This window comes from Sarcophilus harrisii, chromosome 2, assembly GCF_902635505.1.
Source record: "Sarcophilus harrisii chromosome 2, mSarHar1.11, whole genome shotgun sequence".
Lineage (NCBI taxonomy): Eukaryota > Metazoa > Chordata > Mammalia > Dasyuromorphia > Dasyuridae > Sarcophilus > Sarcophilus harrisii.
The window spans coordinates 586,438,108-586,464,764 of NC_045427.1; the positions used below are offsets into that span (position 1 = coordinate 586,438,108).

Here is a 26,657-nt window from a genome sequence, read left to right on the forward strand (position 1 = left end):
GGTGGTCAAAAGACTGGAAAGGCAGGAAAATGGGCAAGTTGTAGAGGGTTTTGAATGCTACAGGATTTTATATTTGATTCTAAAAGTGATAAGGAGCCCTCAAAGGACAGTGGAGTAACATGGTCACATATGTATTTTTTGAATATTGATTTCACAGTGGAGGAAGGAATAGCCTGGAGTAGAGAGCACTGAGTCAAGGAGACCATCCAAGCAGGTTGCAGCAATGGACTGGGCAGGAGGTGATGAAGGCCTGCCATGGGGAGAAGAGAGAAGGGGGCACACCTAAGAGCGGTTAGAAAGGGTTTGACAATATCTTTGATATGGGGAATGAAAGAGAGGCTACAACCTCAGAGGAACGAGAGGACAGTCACACGGTGTATTCTGAACAAAAACAGTCAAGTTCAGAAAGAGGGGGAAGAGGAGTTCAGTTTTGGACATGGTTATTTAGAATTTAGAAGTTGAGAGAGAAACTCCTTGCAATAATTTATCATTTTCAACCTTGGAAAGCTGCCCCAGACATTGAGAGGTTAAGGCTTCAGTCACACAACTAAGTCTATGGCAGAGAGAGAATTTGAACTGATCCAGGTCTTCCCAACTCCCAAACCTATCCCCCCCACTCATTACATCGTAGCTCCTCTGGTCTCCATGAGGCTACAATAATCTAAAAAGTGTTTAAAGAAGATAATACAAGAGTTCTTATGGAACCAAATCACATTTCAAATAAACAAATGTACTGTGAATAATACTTTATCTAGAAAGGTGATAGCTTATTAAGATCAAAGAAGGATATTAAAGACCTTCCAATTGAAACCTTTCATTTTAAAAATGGGAAAATTGGGCTAATCAATGGAGAACCCGGCTAAAGTTGGAGCCCTTTTCTTTTGCTTTTAATTTTAATACCAGTGCCCTTTCTACAACATGACACTCAATATCTCTATGGCTTTTTTCTTTTTAACTGTATATAAAGTAAACAAAATGGGGCAGGTAGTGGGGCTCAGTGAATAGAGCACCAGCCCTGAAATCAGGAGGACCTGAGTTCAAATCTGACCTCAGACACTTAACACTTCCTAGCTGTGTGACCCTGGGCAAGTTACTTAACCCAATTGTCTCAGTAAATAAATAAATAGAATGGAAAAGAGTAGAATAAAAAATAAACAAAGTGTTTTAGTGAACACAAGGTTATCGTTGAAATAAAGGCCCATCATCATTTATAACAAGTTTTCTTTGATGTTATATACGATATGACTGTATGTAAGGCATGGAAGATCACAATCTCTGAAAGAATTGAGGTTGAAAATTACTCAAAATAAAACTGAAAAATGCAGGGGAAAAAGAAGAGGCTACAATATATAACCAACAAAGATGTGTGCAGAAGCAGTATAAAAGATGTTGCCAGAGATGTGTATAAATCAAAAAAAAAAGGTAAATAAGTTTCAATAATGAATGCAAAGGGAACTGATTGCGTAGGACTCCCACTGCTGTGGAAATTCAAATAAAGTAGCAACTTATACTGTGTAGGCTCCTAACTCAAAAGAACTATCAAACAGACAAGACAGTTAAGTCCTTTATAATACGGTTTATTTGACCAATTTCCTTCCTTTTTTCTTCTAAAAGTAGTAACATTATGTAAATAAGATCTTATGTTTACATAACATTTTATAGTTATAAAGTGTTTTAGATGTATCTTTTTATTTGATCCTCATTATAATCCTAACAGGCAGGTTAAAAAATTATCCTCCATTTTATACAAGATGAAACTGAGGCTGAAAATGATTTAGATTATATAGAGAATTAACTCTAATTTATAAAAAATCAAGCCATTCTCCAATGAAAAATGGTCAAAGGATATGAACAGACAATTCTCAGATGAAGAAATTGAAACTATTTCTAGTCATATGAAAAGATGCTCCAAGTCATTATTAATCAGAGAAATGCAAATTAAGACAACTCTAAGATACCACTACACACCTGTCAGATTGGCTAAGATGACAGGAAAAAATAATGATGATTGTTGGAGGGGATGTGGGAAAACTAGGACATTGATGCATTGTTGGTGGAGTTGTGAACGAATCCAACCATTTTGGAGAGTAGTTTGGAACTATGCTCAAAAAGTTATCAAACTGTGCATACCCTTTGATCCAGCAGTGTTACTACTGGGATTATATCCCAAAGAGATTATAAAGAAGGGAAAGGGACCTGTATGTGCACGAATGTTTGTGGCAGCCCTTTTTGTAGTGGCTAGAAACTGGAAACTGAATGGATGTCCCATCAGTTGGAGAATGGCTGAATAAATTGTGGCATATGAATATTATGGAATATTACTGTTCTGTAAGAAATGACCAACAGGATGATTTCAGAAAGGCCTGGAGAGACTTACACGAACTGATGCTGAGTGAAATGAGCAAGACCAGGAGATCATTATATACTTCAACAAACAATACTATATGATGACCAGTTCTGATGGACCTGACCATCCTCAGCAACGAGATCAACCAAATCATTTCCAATGGAACAGTAATGAACTGAACCAGCTACGCCCAGAGAAAGAACTCTGGGAGATGACTAAAAACCATTACATTGAATTCCCAATCTCTGTATTTATGCCCACCTGCATTTTTGATTTCCTTCACAAGCTAATTGTACAATATTTCAAAGTCTGATTCTTTTTGCTCATGTATACTTATTGTGTATCTAATTTATATTTTAATGTATTTAACATCTACTAGTCATCCTGCCATCTAGGGGAGGGGGTGAGGGGGTAAGAGGTGAAAAATTGGAACAAGAAGTTTAGCAATTGTTAATGCTGTAAAGTTACCCATGCATATAACCTGTAAATAAAAGGCTATTAAATTAAAAAAAAAAAAAAAAAAAAAAAAAAGATTTAGATACTTGGTCAAAGTAATGCAGGAAATGGCAGAACCAAAACATCCAGTATGTTATTTACTCCATATATTGCTTCTAAATTTTTAGGAAAAAAAAAACAAAAACAAAAACATTCTACGTGATGGTGGTGCAATAAATGAATATCTTTGTGCACACCATGGAAGGTGGGGGAGAACTGCTTTCCTCTTCCTTTCTAAACGTGTCATGTCAATGTTAACATTAGTAGAGGGATGAACCAAAAATGTATTCTAATGGAATCTCTTTCTTTAAATCCTCTGAATACCATACAGAAGAGCCAGGGTCAGCTGTCATGTTCATTGAGGTCTATACCACAAATATAAAAACCACAGCCTGGCTCGCCAAAAGTAATATTTCTATTGTGGGGGAAATAAAACACTTGTGTTTACTTTAGGCATATGTTACTTCTCTCAAATTCAGCTTGGACATAAATAACTACAAATAAAGTGGGCACCAAATGTCACCATATTTGATTTTGAGCACTATTTGTTCTAACCAATACTTACCTTTCAAAATAGGTCATTTTGAGGTATATTTTTTAAATCCATAATGTTATTTACATTATTCTTGTTCTTTGGCAGGTTTCTGGAATGCTTACCTCGTCCCAGCACACAAATAGCCATTAAGTTGGATGAGTAATAAGTAGAATGGAATTTCAGTAATTCTTGTCTTACATCAATGCCTTCTTGGGTTGGTCTTGTTTCCAAGGTATATTTGTTACCTGAAAAGAAAAATTTTGGTTTAAAAAATTTTAAACAGTAAGACAAAATTTGTATCAACTCATAAGATTAAATATTACTACCTTTCTAACTGTTCTAAATTCCTCTAAACTCTACTATAGGATTGTTATTAACAACACAAAACAACTAGCTTAGTCTGGATAAACTCAGGCCAAATATAATCTAAATTTATTAAAAAAACATCTGCAGACTTCAAAGCAAATTTGCACAGAGAGCAATACAAAGATCAGAACAGAAAGAGAACTAAATAATAAAATATTATTAATGATTAAAAGATACTCTTATCTATATACTGCCTATTTTTCCTAAGAACTTAACATTTCGGGTTATTAAAACCAGTAGATCAGTGTAACAGGTTAGATATATAAGAAGCAAGTCAATGACTATAATTTACTATTTAATTAACAAAGACTCCAGTTTCTCGAATAAGGACTCACTATTTGACAAAAATTACTGGGAACACTGAAAAATAAGAAATTAAGCATAGACCAACATTGCTGCACCCTATATTAAGATAAGGTCAAAATGGGTAAATGATTTAGATGTAAAGGATGATAAAATAAGCAAATTAAGAGAATAAATGATAATTTACCTGACGGGTCTTTGGAGAAAGTTGGAATATATGACCAAACAAGAAAGAATATTATGAAATGGAAAATGGATAATTTTGATTACTTAAAGTTTTTGCAAGAATAAAATCAAGATTAGAAGGGAAGCAGAAAACTGAAAAACAATTTTTATAACCAGTGTTTCTGATAAAAACCTCACTTCTAAAATATATACAGAACTGGGTCAAATATTTATAACAATACAAGTCATTCCTCAAATAACAGATGGTCAAAGAATAAGTCATGGTATATTAACGTTACGGAATACTATTATTCTGTAAGAAATAATCAGGCAGCTAGAAGAAATAATTGATAGAGCACTGGACCTGAAGTCAGGAGTTCAAATCTGACCTGAAACACTAGCACTTATTAAGCTGGGTAACGCTGGGCAAGTCACTTAGCCCTAACTACCTCACTACCACTACTCCTCCCCCTCAAAAGAAAATACAAAGAAAAGTGAGTTACAAAAAATGATGAAAGTGATTTCAGAAAAGTCTGGAAAGAATTACATGAAACGATGCTGAGTGAAGTGAGCAGGACATGAGAACATTGTACACAATAACAAACATGGCTGTGTGGTGATCAGACTTAGCTCTTTTTAGAAATTTGGTGATCCTAGGCAATTCCAATAAACTTTGGATGGAAAATGCTATCCACATTCCAGAGAGAGAATTATAGAGACATAATATAAATTGAAACATACTATTTTTACCTTTTTTTTTTCTCATTTTTTTTCTGATTTTTCTTTCCTAACATAACAGGGAAATATATTAAAAATGAATGGACACATATAACTTTTATTAGATTGCTTGCCAGCATGGGGAGGGGGGAAATAGAGAAGAGGAAGAAAAAAAGAAAATTTGGAACTCTTACAAAAATCAAAGGTGAAAACCATATTTACATGTAATTGGAAAAATAATACACCATTAAAACAGTGTTTTTAAATTAATGTGTCTGAAAAAGAGATCATTAAACACCTAAAGATTCCTGTTTTCAGACACCATAAAAATTTAAAGATGAAATGACAAACACTCTCAAAAATCATTGTATTTCTATACAATGATAAAAAAATATATATATATATATATATATATATAAATCTGTAATACAAAAATAGTCAAATAATTACAAAATCCATAAAATATTTGGGGTTTTCATACACAAGTTTTCATAATCACCTGGAAAAAAATAAAAAATTCAGAAATATCTAAATAGCCCTTAGGTTTTCACTATTTCACTCCCTATAAATTAGCAAAATAACCAAAAAATGCCAATACTCAACACTGAAGAGATTACTGTAGAAGAGGCACACTAATATATTGTTGGTGGGACTGTAAAATGGCACGACTATTTTCTAAAGTAATTTGGAATTATGCAAAAAAAAAAAAAAAAGATTGATCACAAAATGAATGATCACAAAAAAAATGATTCAAATATTCACATTTCTTTGATTCAGTGATCCAATGTTAAAATATAACTCCATCAAGGTCATAAATTAAAAAAACAAATGCTCCAGATATACCTAAGAATTTATAACATCATTTTCTGTGAAAACTAAGAACTACAAACGAAGTGGATGCCCACTGATTTAGAATAGATGAACAAATTATAATAAGTGATTAAGTGAAATACTAGGGAAGAGGAAAGGGGGAAAGGAAAGACAAAGGCATAACTTAAGTGCAAATAAGATGGCAGAAAATACAGAATTAGTTATTTTAACTGTGAATGTGAATGGGATTAAGTCTCCCATAAAACAGAAGCGGATAGCAGACTGGATTAAAATCCAGCATCGGACAACATGCTATTTACTAAAAATACAATTAAAGCATAGTGATACATTCAGTGTAAAGGTAAAAGGCTGGAGCAGAATCTATTATGCTTCTTGGTATAGCCATCCTGATCTCAGATCAAGTAAAAGCAAAGATAGATCTAATTAAAAGAGATAAAGAAGGAAACTATATTTTATTAAATAGACAATGAAGAGATAAATGAAGCAATAAAACAATAAAAGACAAGGAAGCAGTATCAATATTGAACATATATGCAACAACTGGTACAGCATCCAAATTCCTAGAGAAGTTGAGATGCAAGAAGACAGACATCAAAAGCATACTATAGTAGAGGGATCTCATCCTTGATCTCTCAAAACTACATAAACCAAACTACAAATTGAATAAGAAGTTAAGGAGATAAACAAAATGTTAGAAAAATTAGGTATGATAGATCTTTGAAGAAAACTGAATAGAAACACGAGTTTTTTTTCTCAGTGATTCAAAGAACTTACATAAAAATTGACCATGTGTTAGGGCACAAAAACCTCAAAATCAAATACAGAAAGAAAGGCAGAAATAGTAAATGCATTTTTTTCAGATCATGATGCAATAAAAATCACATGCAATATAAGGCCAGGAAAAAATAGACCAAAAATTAATTGGTAATTAAATAATCTAATCCTAAAGAATGAATGGGTAAAACGGCAAATCATAGACACAATCAATAATTTCATCCAAGAGAATGACAATAATGAGACAACATACCAAAATTTGTGGGAAACTGCTTAAGTGGTTATTAGGGGAACTTTTATATCTCTAGATATTTATTTGCATAAAATAAAGAGAAGCAATAAATTGGACTTATATAAGTAAAAAAGCTAGAAAAAGAACAAATTAAACACCCTCAATTAAATACCAAATTTGAAATTCTGCAAATAAAAGGGGAGATTAATAAAATTGAAAATAAGAAAACTATAGAATTAATAAATAAAACTAAGAATTGATTTTATGAAAAAAACAATAAAATAGATACACCTTTAATTAGAAAAAGGAAAGAAGAAAATAAGATCTTTAGTCTCAAAAATGAAAAGAGAGAACTTTCCACCAATGAACAGGAAATATTAATATACTGTAAGAAACAATGAATACCAATAACACACAACATATATGATAACTATAGAGAAATAATAAAGATTCACAAGATACAAAGGGAAATAAGCTGAACTAAGAAAACAACATATACAATGACTACAACAAATGAATGGAAAGACTCACCACCATAACACAATCAAAAATGGATGTTCCAAAATTACAAAGATGAAATTGGCTTTAAAAGGGAAATAAATCAAGAAAATATGGGAATCTGTTCTTTGCAATGGCTCTCTGGGAAGAAAAGGGACACAATGAAAATTTTCAATAATATGAAAACAAAAGACACCAACAAAGATTTATTTTTAAAGATCTATCAGAAACAATTTTTCCATCAACCTCTGATTATAAACATCAGGGAAGGTATAAGCAGCAGAAATATATGCTTGACAATGCTAACTAGAAGGATTGTCAGAACTAAGATCTTTCCAGAACAGGTCAAACTTCTTTACTCTTCCCTAATTAACTTTCTATTTTATTTCACACAATGAGACTGACACTAAAAAGAAGGAAATAGAATATATTTTAAAAGGTAGGAAAAGATTTGTTATTGAAGTGGAAGATATCCCTGAATATAGTCAGACCATCAACTTTCAGAACTAAAATCAGAATTAGTTTAAGAAAACAAGAATCACAGAAAAACCTGTTAAATTACAATAAATTAACCCTGAACTATTTATAAACAAAAATGAAAGTGTTACTTCATGCTCACACTAGAGTCTATCACTTCTTTTCTCAAACAAGGTACTGACAATATAGAAATGTGAATTTTTTGAGGAGAATCTACAAGTCTGATCTTTCTTCTTCCTTCTAAATCATGTTTTTCCAAATATTTTTTTTTCTCCTTATCTTTTCACATTGTTTCTTTGAAGTCATAAGGAATCGAAATATGTTGATTTTATTTGGAGGTGTCTTAATAGTTCTTAACAGAATTTCTCTATGACTTAGCAATTTGTATGGCTAAATAACTTTTCATTATTTCCATGATAGTCTTATAATATTTATCATTAGTATTATAATTCACAATAACCAAATATCCTACGTTGTATTGACACGCTCCCAAAGGCAACTTAGTCTATCAGATAAGCAATAGAAGAAACAAAAGAGCACAAAATCATGAAAAGCTCAAAGAAGAATCACTGATGTCAAATGCTACAGAAGGACAAAGAAAGATGAAGACTAAGAAAAGACCATCAGATCTGGAATTAAGAGATCATTGTTACATTCCTGAACAGTTTTAATAAAATGATGTCAGACTGTAGAGAACTAAGAAACAAGTGAGAAGAGAAGAAAAGGAGGCAATCAGCTTTTCCTATGGATTGGGTTGTGAAAAGGAGGATAAATAAAGATAGACAGCTAAAGAGAATGATAGAGATTCTGATAAGGAGTTCTTCAGTATGGGGACGCTTACGGTGCTTTGTAGGCAGTACAAAAGAAATCAGAAGACAGGAAAAGATTCACTATTAGTGAGTGAGGTCGATTTTGGAAGCAAACTGCTGGAGAATTAAAGAATTGGGATGAAGAGTCTGTGTAAAGGGACTGGTCTGGCAAAGAGAAACTTTCAATAAAAGAGAAAGTAGAGAGGCATAAAGGGTTTTGAGATGTAGAAACGAGAAGAAAAAGAAAAGTATGAGAAGTTTCTAAGCTGAATGTACAGAGGCAGAGGATATTATATTTAACCTTGGGAAAAAGGAGGCTTGGAACAGCCTCGTTGTATAGAAAAAAAAGGAAAACTGATCTAGAAGAGTAAGAGGTTGGACTTGCTCCAGTGAGGGTGTATGTGAGATTAAATAACAAATGTATAAGAGACCTTCAGCTCTGGTAAGAGATTTTCTCCAGACAGATTGAGCAGCACTTAGGTAAGAACAGAAGAGTTGGGAAGTCATCCAAAGTTGGGCTTGACAACATAGGAGCATGTGTTCATCAGAGAGAGCTAGGAGAAAAATTCAAGAATAGAGAATAACACTGGATTGAATAGTTAATAGCTGGGGAAAGATGAGGAACCAGTGAAGTCAGTACCAAACATGAGAGGTCTGAAGGACCAGGTAAGGATAATAAATAAATAAAAGGCAAAAAAAAATTAGAATGACAGGCTATGACTTGGTAAAAGAGTTTTGAATTATCTAAGTGGAACACATGGATGATGGCAAAAATCAAGGTTATTACCATTCCTATGGAATAAAAATGATAACCAACACTGACATAAAAGCACTTTAAGGTTTGCAAAGTTCTTTACAAATATTATTTCCTTTGATCCTCACAATAACCCTATGAAGTAGATGCTATTATATTCATTTTATAAATGAGGAAATTGAGGCAGACAAGCAGTTAAGTGACTCGCCTATGATTACACAATAAGTGTCTGAAATTGAATTTGAATTCAGTTTTTCTTAACTTCAAGTTCAAATGCTCACTGCCATATGCTACCTCTAGCTGTGCAACTCTATTTGCCTATGTGTAGTTAAGATGAAGTGGAGGAGGAATTATTGGAAACTGTGACATGGAGAAACTAGGATGTGAGGGGGTATGACAGAAAGGGAAAGGATAAGAGTTTATTTCCTTAATATTCCTTCTCATATACCATATCTCCAGGCATGTGTTATCTACCCTGTTCCTTATACAATATATGTCAGAAATACAGAAATACTTCAGAATTACAAAACATTATTTATTAAGCAGCATAGAAGTTATTCAATTTGAGTCTCTTACTTACAAAGCATTTTATAGTATTTACAATAAACATTTCTAAGTATTTACATCTATAGCTCTTCTCATTTACATTTCATTTTGAAACTTTTTATAGCTTTATACATCTTGTTTAAATTTTATTCCTATTCCAAATCTGCTAAATATTGAAGCTTCAGCCCATTACCCACTCTCTAATATAAACCCTTTGCTCTTTGACTATCAGCTAGCAGTATAAAAAAGTTATTAATGAATTAAAATGCACAGAAATATGTTTTACAAGACTGCATATGTAAAACATATCAAATTGCTCATCTTCTCAGGGAAAGGAGAGGGAAGGGAAAGGGAGGGAGAAAATTTGGAACTCAAAAAAATTTTAAAAACAAATATTAAAAATTGTTTTTATATGTATTTTGGGGAAAATATATTAAGTTTTAAAAACATTAGAAAGAATTACTTTTGAGAATGAGACATATTTTTTTACACATAGCTAATATAGGAAGAATTTGGCTTCCTATGCCATATTTGTTATAAGGGTTTTGTTTTTCAGCTGGAAAAACAGAAAATAGTTTTTGTTAACTGTTTAAAAACTTAAAAAAAAATCATAGATCCAGATACTCAAAAACCCAACCAAGAAAGAATAAACTATATAACAATTGCAAATACTCTCAAAGAAAAAAATGGATTTTCCATAAGGACTATATGAATAAAGGTATCATTTTTCTATGTCACAGACCCCAGAATGAAGCCTATAGATGCCTTTTCAGAATGCTCTCTCTAAATCCATAAAATAAAACATGTAATATTACAAAGAAAATCAATTACACATGAGAACATAAAATAGTAACCTTCCCCAAATAACAAAATCCCTGATAATTTGAATGAATAGAAATCAATGAAGTAGGGTATCATTTATTATCCTGATGCTTATCAAACATCAAAATATTTATCAGAAATAATTTAAAAAATAAGTTAGGGAGAAACAATTTGAGACTCAAAACTATTCCCAGAAAAGCATGATTTAAAAAAAAAGAGGAGGGGGGGTGGACGCTATATTTCAATAAATAATAAATGAAAATGACATCTATCAGAACCAGAGGGCAAAATAAAAATAGAGGAGATGAGGATAAGGAAAAGAAAACAACAATTTTCTGCTACCCCTTCTCTCAAAAAAGAAGGCAAATGAAACTTAAAACAGTACACAAAAGTGCAGAAGGAAGTTCAAGGCACAGAAAGGAAATTTATTTTACACTTTAAAAAGTAAATGGATTTGGAACAATTGGAGCTTATTCAGTATTTATTGTGTGGCAGACAATAAAATAACCACTCAGGATTCAATAACAGACAAAAAATAAGATTCTTTCACTCTAGAAGCATACATTCTAATGAACTGGTATCTTATACAAGGGGTATTCGAAACTAAATAACTCCTCTATAGTAAATCCCAGTGCTTTCCCATTATCTAGAATGAAATAAAAACTTTTCAACATGATTTTTAAGCCTTTCCCAAACTGGTTCGAACCCATCTTCTTCCAGCATCATTATACACACCTTTGTTTTCCAACACTTCTAAGCCACTATGATGACATTCTTACCAAAAATAACATTGAAGCACTGGCTCTCCCAACTCCATGTCACTGCACAACCCAATGCCTAGACCAGAATATATTTCCTACTCAACTCTAGTCTTTTAGAAACCCATTCCTCTGTCAGGGGGCTATATGTACAAGCTGTATGCAAACTTTGTCATCTCAACTGCCAGTGACCTCCTTTCCTAACTAATTTGTATTTAATTTTAAATTTTAATTTAATTTAAACTTGTATTTAACTACTTTGTAGAAATTTGTTCTTTCTATATTTATAATATACCTCTTATCTCCACTAACCATATATAAGCTTTGACATTAGGCAATATTTCATTCTTTGTATTTGCAGTCTCAGTGCATGTACATATATAGTAGGAACTTAACAAATGCTTCTGATTGGTTGACATGCAGATGCTATGGCATTGGAATCTGATGGGTTTATTGTTGTTTTTGATGTCCATTTGGACATCACTGTTAAGAGTCAAATCAGTGTATCCCACAGTGGGTAATCAGACCAATAAACGCCCTGCCATACACAAATATTCCTTATGAACACTGGGGGTGGGTTTTCTAACTTGGAACACTTTTTCTGGGCTGCTTCCACTCTGTTTTGCCCATGGAGTCCCTTCTCTGATGAGAGCAAGCAATGCTGGGTGGTCCTGTGCCAGCGTCTCCCATGTAGTACAATCAATTCTCAAGTTCTTAGAAGAGAGTTTGAGAGGGTACTCTTATTGCTGACACACATAATGCCACAGCTAGCTCAGTGTCTGAGAAGCTACAAAGTGTGGGGGAGGAGAGCTATTAGACTACCTCCAGAGCCTCATGCTGACCTCATTGGGGTCTGCCTGTGAAACCTGGACAGTATGGGCATCTCCACACCAGGAAATAAGCATTTCCATTTGAATTGTCTCAGGAAGGTTCTGAAGCTCACCTGCATGAGATACCAGATATTAAGTCCTTTTTCTTGAACTAAACTACTAAGCATTCAAACATAACTTCAAAGAGAACAACTCCACTGGCTGGCCACATTGTTTGAATGCCAAATGTATACTTGTCAAAAGATTATACTATGGAGAACTCACATGGGGGCGAGTGCTCACACAGTGATCAGAAAAGGTTAGGATTTAATAGAGATAATTATAACATGATACCAAGGCATCATGTGGCAGGAAGGGGGACATTCTTATGATATAATAACAGGGAAAGACAAATTAGAGATGATTTATTTCATTTTTCTCCTTTGGGAAGAGACAAGGCTGAACTAGGGATGAATAATAAAAATTATAATTACATTAATAATGAAAATGATGATCATAATCACGAAAAAGAAAGGTTTTGTTGTGGTTGGGAAAGCTGATCTCTGTTGTCAAGAAGAGCTGTATTAAAGTCCCTTTTTTGAATGTTTATTAAAATGGATCTAAATAATAAAAATAAGCAAACTTCAATGGCCCAGAGCCTTACTTGATTTAAGCACCATTAAAACCTACTGGCTATATTTGGGGAAAAAAATTGTCAAAGGCTTACTTGACAGTTAATGTCAAAAAAAAAAAAAAAATTGGTTTCTTAATAAAGAATAAAAAATATAATACTAAATCATATCATACAAGTAATATCATCAAAAGAATAAATAAAATTCTATATTAATTTTAAAATGTAAATCAATTTAACCATTTTTTAAATAAGCAAATGGGATATTTTTAAAAACAAAAAAAAATTTTTTAAAGCTTCATGTACAATCTTTTTTTATCCTGCTTTGAAAAAATATGTTTGTTAAATTCTGAATGATTTTGAAAAATATAAACATCTTAATTCTAGGTTTAAATTAATAAGCAGACCAATAGGAGGGTGAATTAAAATAGCAGTTAGAGGAATCACTAGAAATTTAGTTCATTTCCCATGCCACACTCAAAGATCAGAGAAATGTACAACACTACATTCGTATTAAAAAACCAAAACACGTCACAATGGAACAGTATAAAACCTTAATTAAAAAAAAGCTCCTTTCTCAATTTTGTGACTCACAAAAATTATGTATTAGAACAAAAAAATGCAGAAAAGTAGAAATTAAATGCATGTTTTATTAATCATAATGCAATAAAAATTACATAATTTCCACTAAAGATAATAATAATAAAGAGAAACATAATAAAATTTGTGGGGAAAAATGCTTTAAATTCCTAGTAATTAGAAAAATTTAAATCAAAACAATCCTGAGATACCATCTTATATCCATCAGATTTGCAAAAAAAGAAAAGGGCAAATGCTGGAAAGACTATGAGAAAACAAGTACACTAATGTATGACTGGTAGAATTATGAACCTGTCTAACCATTCTTTAAAATAATTTGGAACTACATCCAAAAAAATTATTAAATGGTGCATGCCTTCTGACCTGGCAATACAGAGTTTATACTCCTAAGAAATCAAAGGAAAAGGAAAAGGATCTATATATAAAAAAATATTTATAGCAACTATTTGTGATGGCAAAGAATTGGAAACTGAGAGGATTCCATTGATTAGAGATCCTCAACAAATTATGGTATATGATTGTGATGGAATACTATTGTGCTGTAAGAAACAGCAAGTGGAATGACTTCAGAAAAAAACTTAGAAAAATTTGTATGAATTAGTTGATAAAAAACAAAATTAACAAAACGGGAAACAATTTATACAATATCAGCAATAATATAAAGATAATCAACTTTAAAATACTTAATAAACTCTGACCCACACAACAATTAATCACAACTAAGGACTCGTAATAAAACATGCTTTCTACCTCCAGATAAAGAAGAACTAAAGAGTGCACACTGAACTATGTTTTCTTCTCCTTTAGACATGACTAACATGGGAATTTCACAACTATACATATTTGTAATGGGTTTTATTTTCCTAAAGAGTAGCAAGAAGGAAGAAAATTTAGAATGGAAAATAAATTTGAATTTTTAAAAAATCAACAAAAGTTGGTAAAAAATGTTCCAGTTAGGTCCAAATGTATCATGCTGTCAAAATTTTATTCTGTCCCCTGGTTTCAGTAATGCCTCCTTAAATGTGTTTATCTTGACACTGCTCCTAAAGGTCTCATCATTCAATATCATATTAACACAATACATTCAAGAACATTCACTATTCACCAAAGAACTATAAAAGAATTATGTGGAAAACACTGTCAGGTACTGGTTGATTTTCCAAAAAAAATTTAAAAAAAAATTCTTCCTATTTTTGTTATGAGGACTGGTTTGACTGATAGGAGGGAATCAATTAGTCAATAAACAATTATTAAACAACTGTTGTGTAACAGGCACTGTCCGAAGCACCGAGGACACAAAAATAAGAGAAGGAATAATATATTCAGAGATGAAAATGAAATTAAATTAATTCAAAACATTTTTTAAAGAAAACAATGCTATCATGCAAATTTTTAATCTCATTTTTCTTTTTTTCTTATATGATTCTCTTTTATTTTTTCAATAGTATTTATTTTTCCAATTACATGTACATTTGCTTTTACTAAAGTTTTTTTTTCTCATGCTAACCTCCCCAAATGAAATGCCTTCCCCTACTTTATGCCTAAAAAAATTCCATTCTTTAAAGCCTAGTTCAAGTGCTCACTTCTCAGAAGTTAACCAGCTGCTCTGGGACCAGCACCCAGAAGTTATTTCACTCTGTGAAATTCTATAGCATTTCTGGTCCATAGAACTATCTATCACTTGCCATTTATTGTCTAATATTTCTAGTTTAATATTCTCTAGGCCTATCTTATTTTCCCAATTTATTATTTTATATATTTTCCCAATTAAATTATTAATTTTTTTAAAGGGCTATGTCTTATATTCAGAATCTGAATGTGACAGCTAGAAATCATGTAATTTAACCCTTTGTTTATATGTTCACCATGGAACCTTGCACATACTAAGTTTCTAAAGTATTTCCAAATGGAAAATGCAAGCCCACCTACACAACATCTTACTCAAATATCCAACAACCATGTAACTCAGAGATAATCTAATGAAGATTATTGAATGCTAGGAATATCATGCAATTACCACATAAGATAGACTGAGTAGATACACATAAACATAAGACTAACAAAGATTCCACCTGTATTTTTTTATTTTTACACTACATCTCTATATCCATCTACTCTTCTTCCATTTCATCCATGTCAAAGACAACTAACACTTTTTTCCCCTCACACACCTTTATCAAGAAAACACCAGACATTCAAAATAACTTGTACTTTTATTCCAACCTCCAAACCTACCTTAAAAAATCTGTTGCTTATTTAGAGGACTCCTATAGAAGAACAGGCAAAGTGGTAGAGTACTTTGATTTCTCTACACCTTCAAAAAAAAAAAAAATACTCCTATCCAAATAGATCTAAAAAATATACCAGACCAAATCAGGATTTGGAGAAATCCAAACCAAACAAACAAACAAAAAATCACATCATTTATCCAGCCATGTTGGACATGGAAACAGACGGAATTGCAACCATTTGACAGAGGACTTGGCCAGAAGCCCTCCAGCACAGGGAGAGGTTGGGTACTAGGATAAGAAAAGATCCTACATCAGGGTACCATAACCTCAAATGGGGTGTAGAATAACATTCCAGTTAGCTCTCTTGCTCACTACCTAATTCCAAATCATGGATCCAAGGAAGAGGAAAAGACTAGTGCCCAAAAGGAACATGCCAGGTGGCATCCAGTAAGAACTGTAAGCCTGTCTTGTGCAGTGAGCAAGGAGCTAGTTCAGAAGCAGGCAGTGGAAGTGGGTCAGGGCCTCAGTACCTGCTTCCAGCTCAGTCTGAAGCCTGCAGGGGAATAGCCAGGGCAGGAACACCAAGCCAAAGAAGAACCTGAAGTTCTGTCAGTCTGACACAGTAGGCCTTTCCAGCAGGCTAATATGGAACTGAGTGCAATAGAAGTCCACTTTTGTTCAGATCCAAACCCAGCTGTGGAACTTGCAGGGCTCAGAGAAAGGATTCAATGATCAGACTTTGCCACAGTTAAGATCACTCTGGGAGGAACAAAAGCTTATAGGTGCCTAGCCTGAATGATCTCTAAAAGCCTGGAATAGTACAATACTCAATACCACCCCCCCCCCCAAAAAAAAAAAAAGAAAAAAAAAACCAGTAACAGACTTTCCCTCTAAAAATGTGCAGAACTTGGTCCAAAAGTCAAGTCTGAAGTCAGGAAGTAATCTGGGAGAATGGACAAACAAAAAAAGAATTACAGTATAAAAAGCTATTAAAGTGAAATGATGCTCAAGACACAAACCGAGAAGAGAATGACTTCAAAGCAACAATAGGCAAAAGTCTCAGAATATTACATAGCTTGGACAAATTCATCTAGAATTACTGGAAAAGATGAAGCAAAAGTTTTAAACAGAATTTAAAGTTTAAAAAAAATATTTTTAAATAAATGAAATGAGAGTAGAGCAAGAAAATGGAAACCAAAAAAAAGTAGTTGACACTTGAACCTTTTCATACACATACACACACATAGTTGGATATAAAAACATCTCATTCAATAGGGAAATAGATTAAGGGAGGGGAAGAATTAAAGGGAAGATTAAGAAAGGCATTATTTCTAAGCAAAAAAACTTTAAGGAAAACAAAAAATGTACAAAAATATTTGAAACTTTTTTTTGAGGTGGCTTAGAATGAAAATTGGAGCAATACTCATAAACTGAGAATGGCTAACTAAATAAGTTATAGAATACAAATATTACAGAATACTCTTGTACTATAAGAAATGATAAAATAGAAGACTTCTATGAACTAATGCAGAGTGAAGAGATTATACCAGGGAAAACAATTTATAAATGTATAAAACAATTTATACAAGAAGAATATTGTAAAGACCAACAACTTTAGGAGAACTCAGATGTGCATAATGACAAATCACAACTCCAGAAGACTAATGATGAAACATGTTACTTACCTCCTAATAGAGGTGAAAGGAGGAGAGAACAGAATGAGACATGAAGGTATAAGTGTGTGTATTTTTGTATAAGCATTCACATGTGTATGTATTTAATTTTCTTTTGGACACAGTACTGGAGAAATTTGTTTTGCTTAATAATACATGTTTATCTGTGCATACCCTTTCATCCAGCAGTGTTACTACTGGGCTTATATCCCAAAGAGATCATAAAGAAGGGAAAGGGTCCTGTATGTGCACAAATGTTTGTGGCAGCTCTTTTTGTAGTGGCTAGAAACTGGAAACTGAATGGATGCCCATCAGTTGGAGAACGGCTGAATAAATTGTGGTATATGAATATTATGGAATATTACTGTTCTGTAAGAAATGACCAACAGGATGATTTCAGAAAGGCCTGGAGAGACTTACACGAACTGATGCTGAGTGAAATGAGCAGGACCAGGAGATCATTATATACTTCAACAACAATACTAGATGATGACCAGTTCTGATGGATCAGGCCATCCTCAGCAACGAGATCAACCAAATCATTTCCAATGGAGCAGTAATGAACTGAACCAGCTACGCCCAGAGAAAGAACTCTGGGAGATGATTAAAAACCATTACATTGAATTCCCAATCCCTATATTTATGCCCACCTGCATTTTTGATTTCCTTCACAAGCTAATTGTACAATATTTCAGAGTCTGATTCTTTTTGTACAGCAAAATAACGGTTTGGGTATACTTATTGTGTATCTATATTTTAATATATTTAACATCTACTGGTCATCCTGCCATCTGGGGGAGAGGGTGGGGGGGTAAGAGGTGAAAAATTGGAACAAGAGGTTTGGCAATTGTTAATGCTGTAAAGTTAACCGTGCATATAACCTGTAAATAAAAGCCTATTAAATAAATTTTAAAAAATAATAATAATACATGTTTATAACAGTTGTTTTCTTTTTTTTATTCTCAAATGGAGAGGAAGAGAAGAAAACAGATTTTTTTTGCTTGAAGAAACAAGTTTAATTAATCAAAAATAAAAAGAATTTTAAAAGATTTGTCATAGGAGGGAGGAAAAAAAGGTGCTGTTCATACCATATTATTCTCTACCCTTCTTACTCCCTTACCAGACAACAGGTTCCATAAGGCAGGAACAGTATCTTACCAAATTTCCTCATTTTGCCTAGTAGTGTTCAAATAATATATATTTAATGTTTATTGATGCTACACAGAGAGACAAAATACAACTGCATAACAACATAAAAGAGAAGCAAAAGATAAAAACAAATTGCCTGGGGAGAGCTAGATGGCCCAGTTAATAGAGTCTAGCCCTGAAGTCAGGAAGACCGGAGTTCAAAGGTGGCCTCAGACCACTTAACTTCCTAGCTATGTGACCCAGGGACAAGGAACTTAACCCTGACTGCCTAACAAATTCTACCCTTCAAAAAACCAAACTGATCACCTATACAAGTGTGATTTGAATTTTTTAAAAGAAGAGAAAAATAAGCATTCTGACACTAAAGAGAGAAGACACAATCGCTCCGTTTTCATTCCATCCACAACACCTAGGAGCTAATGTAACTAGGATACAAAGGCCTCTATTTACCACGGTAATGACTGTATATCATTCCCATTTACAACTCAGTCTTCTGATCAGGGTTTAGAGAATTCAGTCTTATTTGCTAGAAGCCTCATTCAGCAGGTGAAAAGTGAAGTTAGAATTTACCATGCTTAATTTCATGCAAGTTTATAAAAATAACTATAGGCCAACTATTTACAAAAATTACAAGCCTCAAGACAGAAATCTGCTGGGAACAGATGTCACAATGTGACTGTGAAAATATCAGGTCTGAGAACACCAGAACATGTGGAAGAATAGGCACTAAAAGCAGACAAAAAACACTTAAATTATTAAATTAGTACTTATATTTTCCATGACTGCAAGGATAACTTAGTTTCAAATATGTAATTTGTCTTTTTAGAGAAAGACAACTCTCTAAATGAAATAACTTTCCAACTTAATTTTTACACAAATTGTTTTTTCAGTTCTTACTGACACAAGATATTTCAAGTCAATTATAAAGCATTTCTGTACTGGTGCCTTTTCATTAAAACTTTAAGATTGCCTTTTATCTTTTTATCAGTCATTACAAATCCTTTCCCCTTGATGTATCCTCCCCGGTGACAAAGAGAAGGCAAAAACATCTGATGCAGTGACTTTATCTGTCAATGTATACAATATCCTGTACTAGAGTAAAGTCCTGACTTTCTGCTAAGAGAGTTAAGGGTATTTCATCCTCTGCTCTCTGAAAGCCCCACTGGTTTTTTCCACCACTCCGAAACTGATAGGTATCCACTTTTTCTACATTTCTTTGCAACCACATGAAGTGCTGTTCTGAATATTTTGACACATACTGGGGCTGATTTTTCAAAGTATATGCTCAGTATGAGGGAAATCTGGAGTCAAAGGAGCAATTTGACAACTTTCCTTGAATAATTAATTCTAAACAGAAATTCAAAACATGAGCATCATCTAAAGCATTACTGTACATGGTTTCCCACAGCCCCTCCAATGACAACTCTCCTCAACAACTTTGTTAACTTGCATATTAGAGTAAACCTTACAATTGTTACAATTCTTATCTTTTACTATTAGTTATTTGAACATCTACTTTGCTTTTTAATTTCTTTTTCGGTCTGTAATCCAGTTGGACACTTTTCAACCCAAAATACTTGCTACCTTATTTTGTGAGCATGAGGGAGAAAAGTGGGAGCCAACACCCGAAGTTTAATTTAGTTTGGATGATTCTTTACATTTCATATTAGTTCTTCTAAACAGGAAGAAAGGATAGGGAACCTTGACAACTCTTTAGTTCCTTCAAGCCAAGACTTTACAAAATAACTTCATTATTTTATTTGAAGTTAAGACTTCCTAGATAACTAGATATGTAAATTCTAAAAGTATAAAAACATAACTCTGCAATTACAAATGGAAATTTGAGGATTATTCAGTATTTTGTATTCCATGAAAAACTTCTTTCTAGTATTAGCAGTGTGGCTAAATGGAAAAAGCATCAAACTTAATCAAGAGTTCAGGATTTGAATCTTAGCTTTTAAATTTACTAACCAGGGGACCACAAACAAGCCACTTAATCTCTCCCAGTCTCAATCTATTCATACACAAAAATGGGGGGAAAATACAGTAAAACAGCACCTCATTGAATATTATACACAGTGGCAATAAAATTATGTGATCATCAATTCTGATGGATGTGGCTCTATTAAACAATGAGGTGATTCAGGTTAAATCCAATACACTTGTGATGAAGAGAGCCATCTGCACCCAGAGAGAGAGCTGTCGAGACTGAGTGTGAATCACAACATAGTATATTTGTAACTTTTTTGTTGTTGTTTACTTGCTTTTTTTCTTTCACATTTTTTCTTTTTTGATCTGAGTTTTCTTGTGCAGCATGATAAATGTGGAAGTATGTATAGAAAAATTGCACATGTTTAACATGATTGCTCTTTAGGGGAAGGGATGAGAGAGAAGGAAAAAAAAGTTGAAACATTTTTTTTTTTGGCGAGGGTAAAAGTTGAAAACTATCTTTGCATGTTATTTTAAAAATTAAGCTATTATTAAAAATAAAATTTAAATAAAAAAAAAAACAACTCAGATTCATGGTATAGATAATATTCTGTGTCAAAGTTGTGAAAGTCACAAATGATAAAACATGAAGTGTACTGGTACAGTAGTAGCTTAAACTTTTCAGGAAAAAAACACATAAAAAAAGGTATCTGCTCACATTTTTCCTGAATATATTTTATAGAAATCCAAAGAACTTCTTTGATGCCCTTCCATGAGTATGCAATGTGCCTGAGTAAGGAGAAAAGGTCATGGAGCTAACAAGGCTGGTTCAGGACCTTCCTCTGACATACATTGGGTGTGTGACCCTGGGGATGTCACTTACACCTCTTAAAGTTTTAATATATTAGAGCTAATAAAATCCTGGGTCCAGTACCTAGCCTTATCGTTTGAACACTACATATACATATGCTTCTTTATTTTCAAGATATCCATTTTTTAATATAAAATTGGTTTCTACAAATGAACTAAGACTGACTAAACAGACTCTAAATTTAATGAATTATTAAAATCATATTTGAAATAATCATGGCTAATGTTTATGAATTGAGCTAAGCAGAATAAATAAATTAATAATGTAGAGAAATTGTTACCTTTCTTTCTTCAAAAAATGGTATTAAATTTTTGACTATTTAATAATTACCTTCCTGCTTCTTAAAAATTCTGGTCAAATTGAAATTAAAATGATATAGGTATTACTAAAAGTTGCCCAGAGAACATAGCTTTCATTGAATGGCCCTAAGTTTCTAAGCTCACACATGAAGTTAGGACCCTTAAAAATTCTGGTCAAATTGAAATTAAAATGATATAGGTATTACTAAAAGTTGCCCAGAGAACATAGCTTTCATTGAATGGCCCTAAGTTTCTAAGCTCACACATGAAGTTAGGACCCACAAGCAGACCACAACTTTCCAAACTGCTATGGTTTTAGTGTAATGTGGGCTCTCAAGAGCTCTTTTTAAAGATGAGGTAACTGACTTGCTCAAGGTCATATAGCTAGGAGTATAAGACAGAATTTGAATTCAGTTCTTCCTGACTCCAGAAGCAGGGCTCAATTTATTATACTAATGAACTGTCTCCTGCTCTCCTTGAGAAGATTCTATTAGCTACCAAACTAATCGGAATATCAGAATACCTCTGATGTAAGAACAAGAGATATGGGTATAACAAAGTTTCAGACATTGCATTCATTAAAAAAAAACTATATACAAGATACTTATTCTTTAATATTTATTATTCTATTTATTTTTCAATAAATGTTTTTTTATAGTTATATTATTTATTCTTTAAATATTTAAAGGCACAGATATTTTTAAAAAATTTTTTAAAGATATTTATTCTTTCTGTCCTATGTTTCTTGGCCTTGAGTATCAACTATCTATTTTACTGACAGCAAACTATTTTTATTGCCTATTAAACTTGTCTCTAATTCTATATACAATTGCCATGGCTGACACATGAAAACACAGAAACACAAAGTGAAATTACATCAGAGGACTAGGAATTAATTCTAAAAAAAATGGTAGGCAAACATTCAAAATCATTGACTACCCCCTCTCCCAAAAAAAGAAGCTGCTTATTTTAACTAAGTGTTTTTATCAGAATTAAAGTCTGATTAAGGAATGGTCTCATAAGAAGAATGTAGTCATTTCTGTAGAGTCCTTATCCCAGGCGTTGGCCCAAAGACTAGGCACTGTATAAATGCTTATTCCTTCTACACACACACTCTCTTTCTCTCTCTCTGGGAAAATAAGTAAATAAAACGGTCCTCCATTACTGTTTTAGAAGTACCCCAACATCTAAGGTTAAAGTACATTAGTGGGTGGTAATTTTTTTTAATGACTACATCAATATACTCTATTAAAAGTTCTGTTGCACAGTGAACACTTTAGCAACCAAGATGTTTATGTCACATGATGAAATCTGAAATAACAACCATTGAAATAGAGTAGATTGCTGAGTCCTACTTGAATATACAACCGGTGAAGAATAAAGCCTAGTTCTGCCATATGAAAATGTGCCACAAATTGGTGTCCAGAGTGTCACACTGCTGAACTATCACTGTCACTATGATGAAGACTAAGTTAAAAAAAAAGCGAAGGGGCATTGAGGTAGGCAGTGGATAGAACACCAGGCCTGAAGTCAGGAAAACCTGAGTTCAAATCTGAGCCTCAGACACTTAACACTTCCTAACTGTGTGACCCTGGGCAAGTCACTTAACCCCAATTGCCTCAGCAAAAAACAAACAAACAAAAAAATCGAAGAGGGAATGTCCTGGGGGGGATGGGTGAGGGTTCAGAGTTGCTGTAACATTTTCTAACCCAACTGACAAACCTGTTCCAAATTTACTAAAGGGATGGTTGGGGTTTCCTGTAGCTTTCTCCAGCTGAAACAGTCTCCAGGCATCATTCATTACGTTCTTCTCATGTTCCGAATCAACTGCATTCACCTCTCTCTCTTTGCAGCTCTCATCAAACAAAGGACACAAGAAAAACTGGGCAAATCTAAAACAATGAAAAATGATATGGTTTAAGTTATCTGAAAATGAGCTCCTTTAAAACAATGCTATCTTTGATGGTCTTACTGGACAGAGAATACAAAAACAACTGAGAAGATAAAAAGTACTCTGATGTAAGAAAAATAGTATCTTGATATATTTCATATCAAAAATCATATCTCAGATATTTCTTGATTTAAAAAAGTCTAAGCTGTACTTAGTCAGACAGGTTTATGGTAATAATTTATTATTTATTGAGTCTGTTAAAAGATTCCTATGTGGGTGCATTCTCTTTGGAACTACTTACTAAAAAAAAAAAAAAAAAAAAAAAAAAAACAATCAAAAGGTGAAGGTCCTATGGTCTACACTTCTGTATTTTCACTAAATTTTGCACATATTCTCAGTTAGTCTATAAGCATTTATTAAGCTCCTACTATGAGCTTAGTTGTCAGGGATCCAAAGAAGAAAAAGTCCTTGCCCTCAAGGAATGTACAGTTTTTGAGGAAGACATTAACAGTTGTGTATAAAGAAGATTTATATGGGATAAACTGGAGATCACATCAAAGGGAAGGCGCAAGCATTAAAGGAAAGGTTTCCTTCAGAACATGAACCTTTAGCAGAGGCTTATAGGAAGCTGGTGAAACTAAGAGGAAAAGAAGAGAGAGAAGGCCTGGGATGAAGGGGAGCCAATGAGAACAGAAACAGAGAGGAAGGTGGACTTCAAGTCCATGGAAATAAGGTACAGTAAAACTGAAAAAGCAAGAGAAGCTTGGGCAGAAAGAGCTTTAAGACCTTTTTATATTTGGTCCTGGGGCAATAAGAGCTATAGGAGTTCACTGAGAGAGGGGAATGCCATGGTCAGACTAGTCTGAGTGCTGAATGTAAGATGGACCAGAGTCAGGAGAAACTTGAAGCAGGACTAATCACAAAGATCGGCATGAGGTGAGACAAGGACTTGCCCCAGGACAATGGCAATATCTAAAGAAAGACGGGGAAGAGACATTCAGAAGATGTAGAGACAGCAAGACTTGTGGGGGGTGAGGAGGACTCCTGAGCTGCCAGCTGGGAGACTGAGAGGTTGACAAGAATTCAGTTTGGGATAACGCTGTGCTTATGATGTCTACAAAACAGCTAAGTCAAGATGTCCAATAAGCAGTTGGAATTATGAGACTAAAGGCCAGGAAAGAGATCAGAGTTAGACAAATAAATCCAAAAGTTTATCTGCATTTACTACCAAAAGCATAAATTAATAGTAACCTACTTTGTAAAATTTCTATTAAAAAGACTCCAGAAATTCAAATAAAAAACACCTTTATATGAGAAGAAATGAATGAAGAAAAAAAAAGATAAACAACAATAAAATGGTGATTATAGCACTTGGAAGTAAATTTTTTAACTGAATAAAAAAAACCAGATTCAATAACATATGACATAGAAAAATAATAAATACATTAACTCGTCATGATTGTATTTTGAACTACAACCACGTAGAAATAACTGTCTAATTAATAATTTACCTAAGTCTTGTTTCAATTTAAACTTTCTCTATCGCAATAACCCAAAGTTATTCACCTATTTTATAACAAAACTTAAAATTGATATATATTTTTTAAAAACCAGAATATTTGATTCTAATATTAGCTAATCCCAAACTAAGTTAAAGAGGGAAGGGAACAAGCATTAATGGAGCACATACTATGTGCCGGGCATTGTCTTAGGGGTTTTACAAATACTATCTCCTCTGATTTTCAACCCTGTGAAGTAGGTGCTACTTAACAGTTAAGGAAACAAATACAGAGAGATTGAGTGATTTGTTAGTAAGGTATGAGGTTAGATTTGAACTCGGGTCTTCCTGAACCCAAGCCCAACATTCTATCCTTTGTGTCAGTCTGCTGCAGCACAGATGGGTCGAGACTAGAAGACAGAAATGGTCCAGTGAGTAAGGCTGACAATCAACTAGAGAACCTAGAAGACTCTTGAAACTATTCATAACTCTCAGTATATGAAAAAAAAACTCAAATGCATCTCTGACTATTCTATGCAATCATGTAAACTTTAAAAAATATTACATATTTATACAATTTGAAGAGGGAAGAGGGAATTTACAGATTACTTAAATCCAATTCAATTTTATAGTTGCTGAGTTAAGATAGAGAGACCAAGAAAAAGTCATTTGCCCCAGCAGAAATATAATGAGTATCACAGACAGGATGAAGACCTTAGCACTGAAGTCCCATGCTCTTTACACTTTAAACTGAAAACACTCATGTATCCAATGTATCTGTCAATGAAGGAACTGGATGTGAAATGCCCCTGAGCACACCTGCAACATAGTGGAGATTCATGTCCAACTATATGCAGGTATGTCTATATGGACCTTCAGTCCATACTGTACTGGGATTCAGGGAGACTTGAGTTCAAAATCTGGTCTCAGAGTTGCAACTCTGCCCTTCTTATCCTGATCACCTACTTTACTCTGTGTGTATGCATGCATTCAAATATACATGCACATTCAAACTACAGTCCTTCCTTTTAAAGTATGACTTTATTATGCAAAAGGATTTCTACTTAAAGTTTGGACAAGATAAGAGTTATATTCATTTGTATGATACTTTATTCTATGGAAATTCAAAACATTTTCCTAAAAAAAAAAAAAGAAAAAAAAAAAAGAATTGAGCAAAGGATCCAATAAACTCTCAGTATTAAAATCAGGTGGAGTATATATACTGTCTTTCTCAAGATATGAACAACTTATGCTGCATGTCTGAGGAGGCAGTCTAAAATAAGATCATAAAATTAAGTACATTAACTCTTCTCACAACTGCATTTTGAACTGCTACCAAGCAACTGTCTAATAACTTACTTAAGTCTTGTTTCAATTTAAACTGTCTATATTACAATAAACCAAAGTTATTCACCTATGTTATAATAACAAAATATTTATTTATAGAAATATGATCTGATGCTGGTAAAGATTTTATAAATCAAGGAAGCATTTTGTAGGCCTAAAGACTATGTCAGTGGTCACACCATTATTCTTCCTCTAATAAAAAAAAAAGATTATGTGATGATCAATTCTGATTGTTGTAACTCTTTTTAACAATGAGGTGATTCAGGCCAATTCCAACAGACTTGTGATGGAGAGAGTCAA

The 26,657-nt window shown here is 33.3% G+C and overlaps 1 protein-coding gene across 9 annotated transcripts in view; it reads right to left on the reverse strand.

Moving 5' to 3' along the window:
* The window catches only part of IDE (insulin degrading enzyme), a 104,333-nt gene that overhangs the window by 52,995 nt on the left and 24,681 nt on the right, over window positions 1-26,657 (reverse strand). For all 9 annotated transcript variants that reach the window (XM_031956061.1, XM_031956054.1, XM_031956052.1 and 6 more), the window contains 2 exons: window positions 23,344-23,513; window positions 3,500-3,622 (listed from right to left, as the gene is read on the reverse strand). In XM_031956061.1, the coding sequence (XP_031811921.1) occupies window positions 3,500-3,622; window positions 23,344-23,513 (293 nt within the window). The remainder of the gene's footprint in view (window positions 1-3,499; window positions 3,623-23,343; window positions 23,514-26,657) is intronic.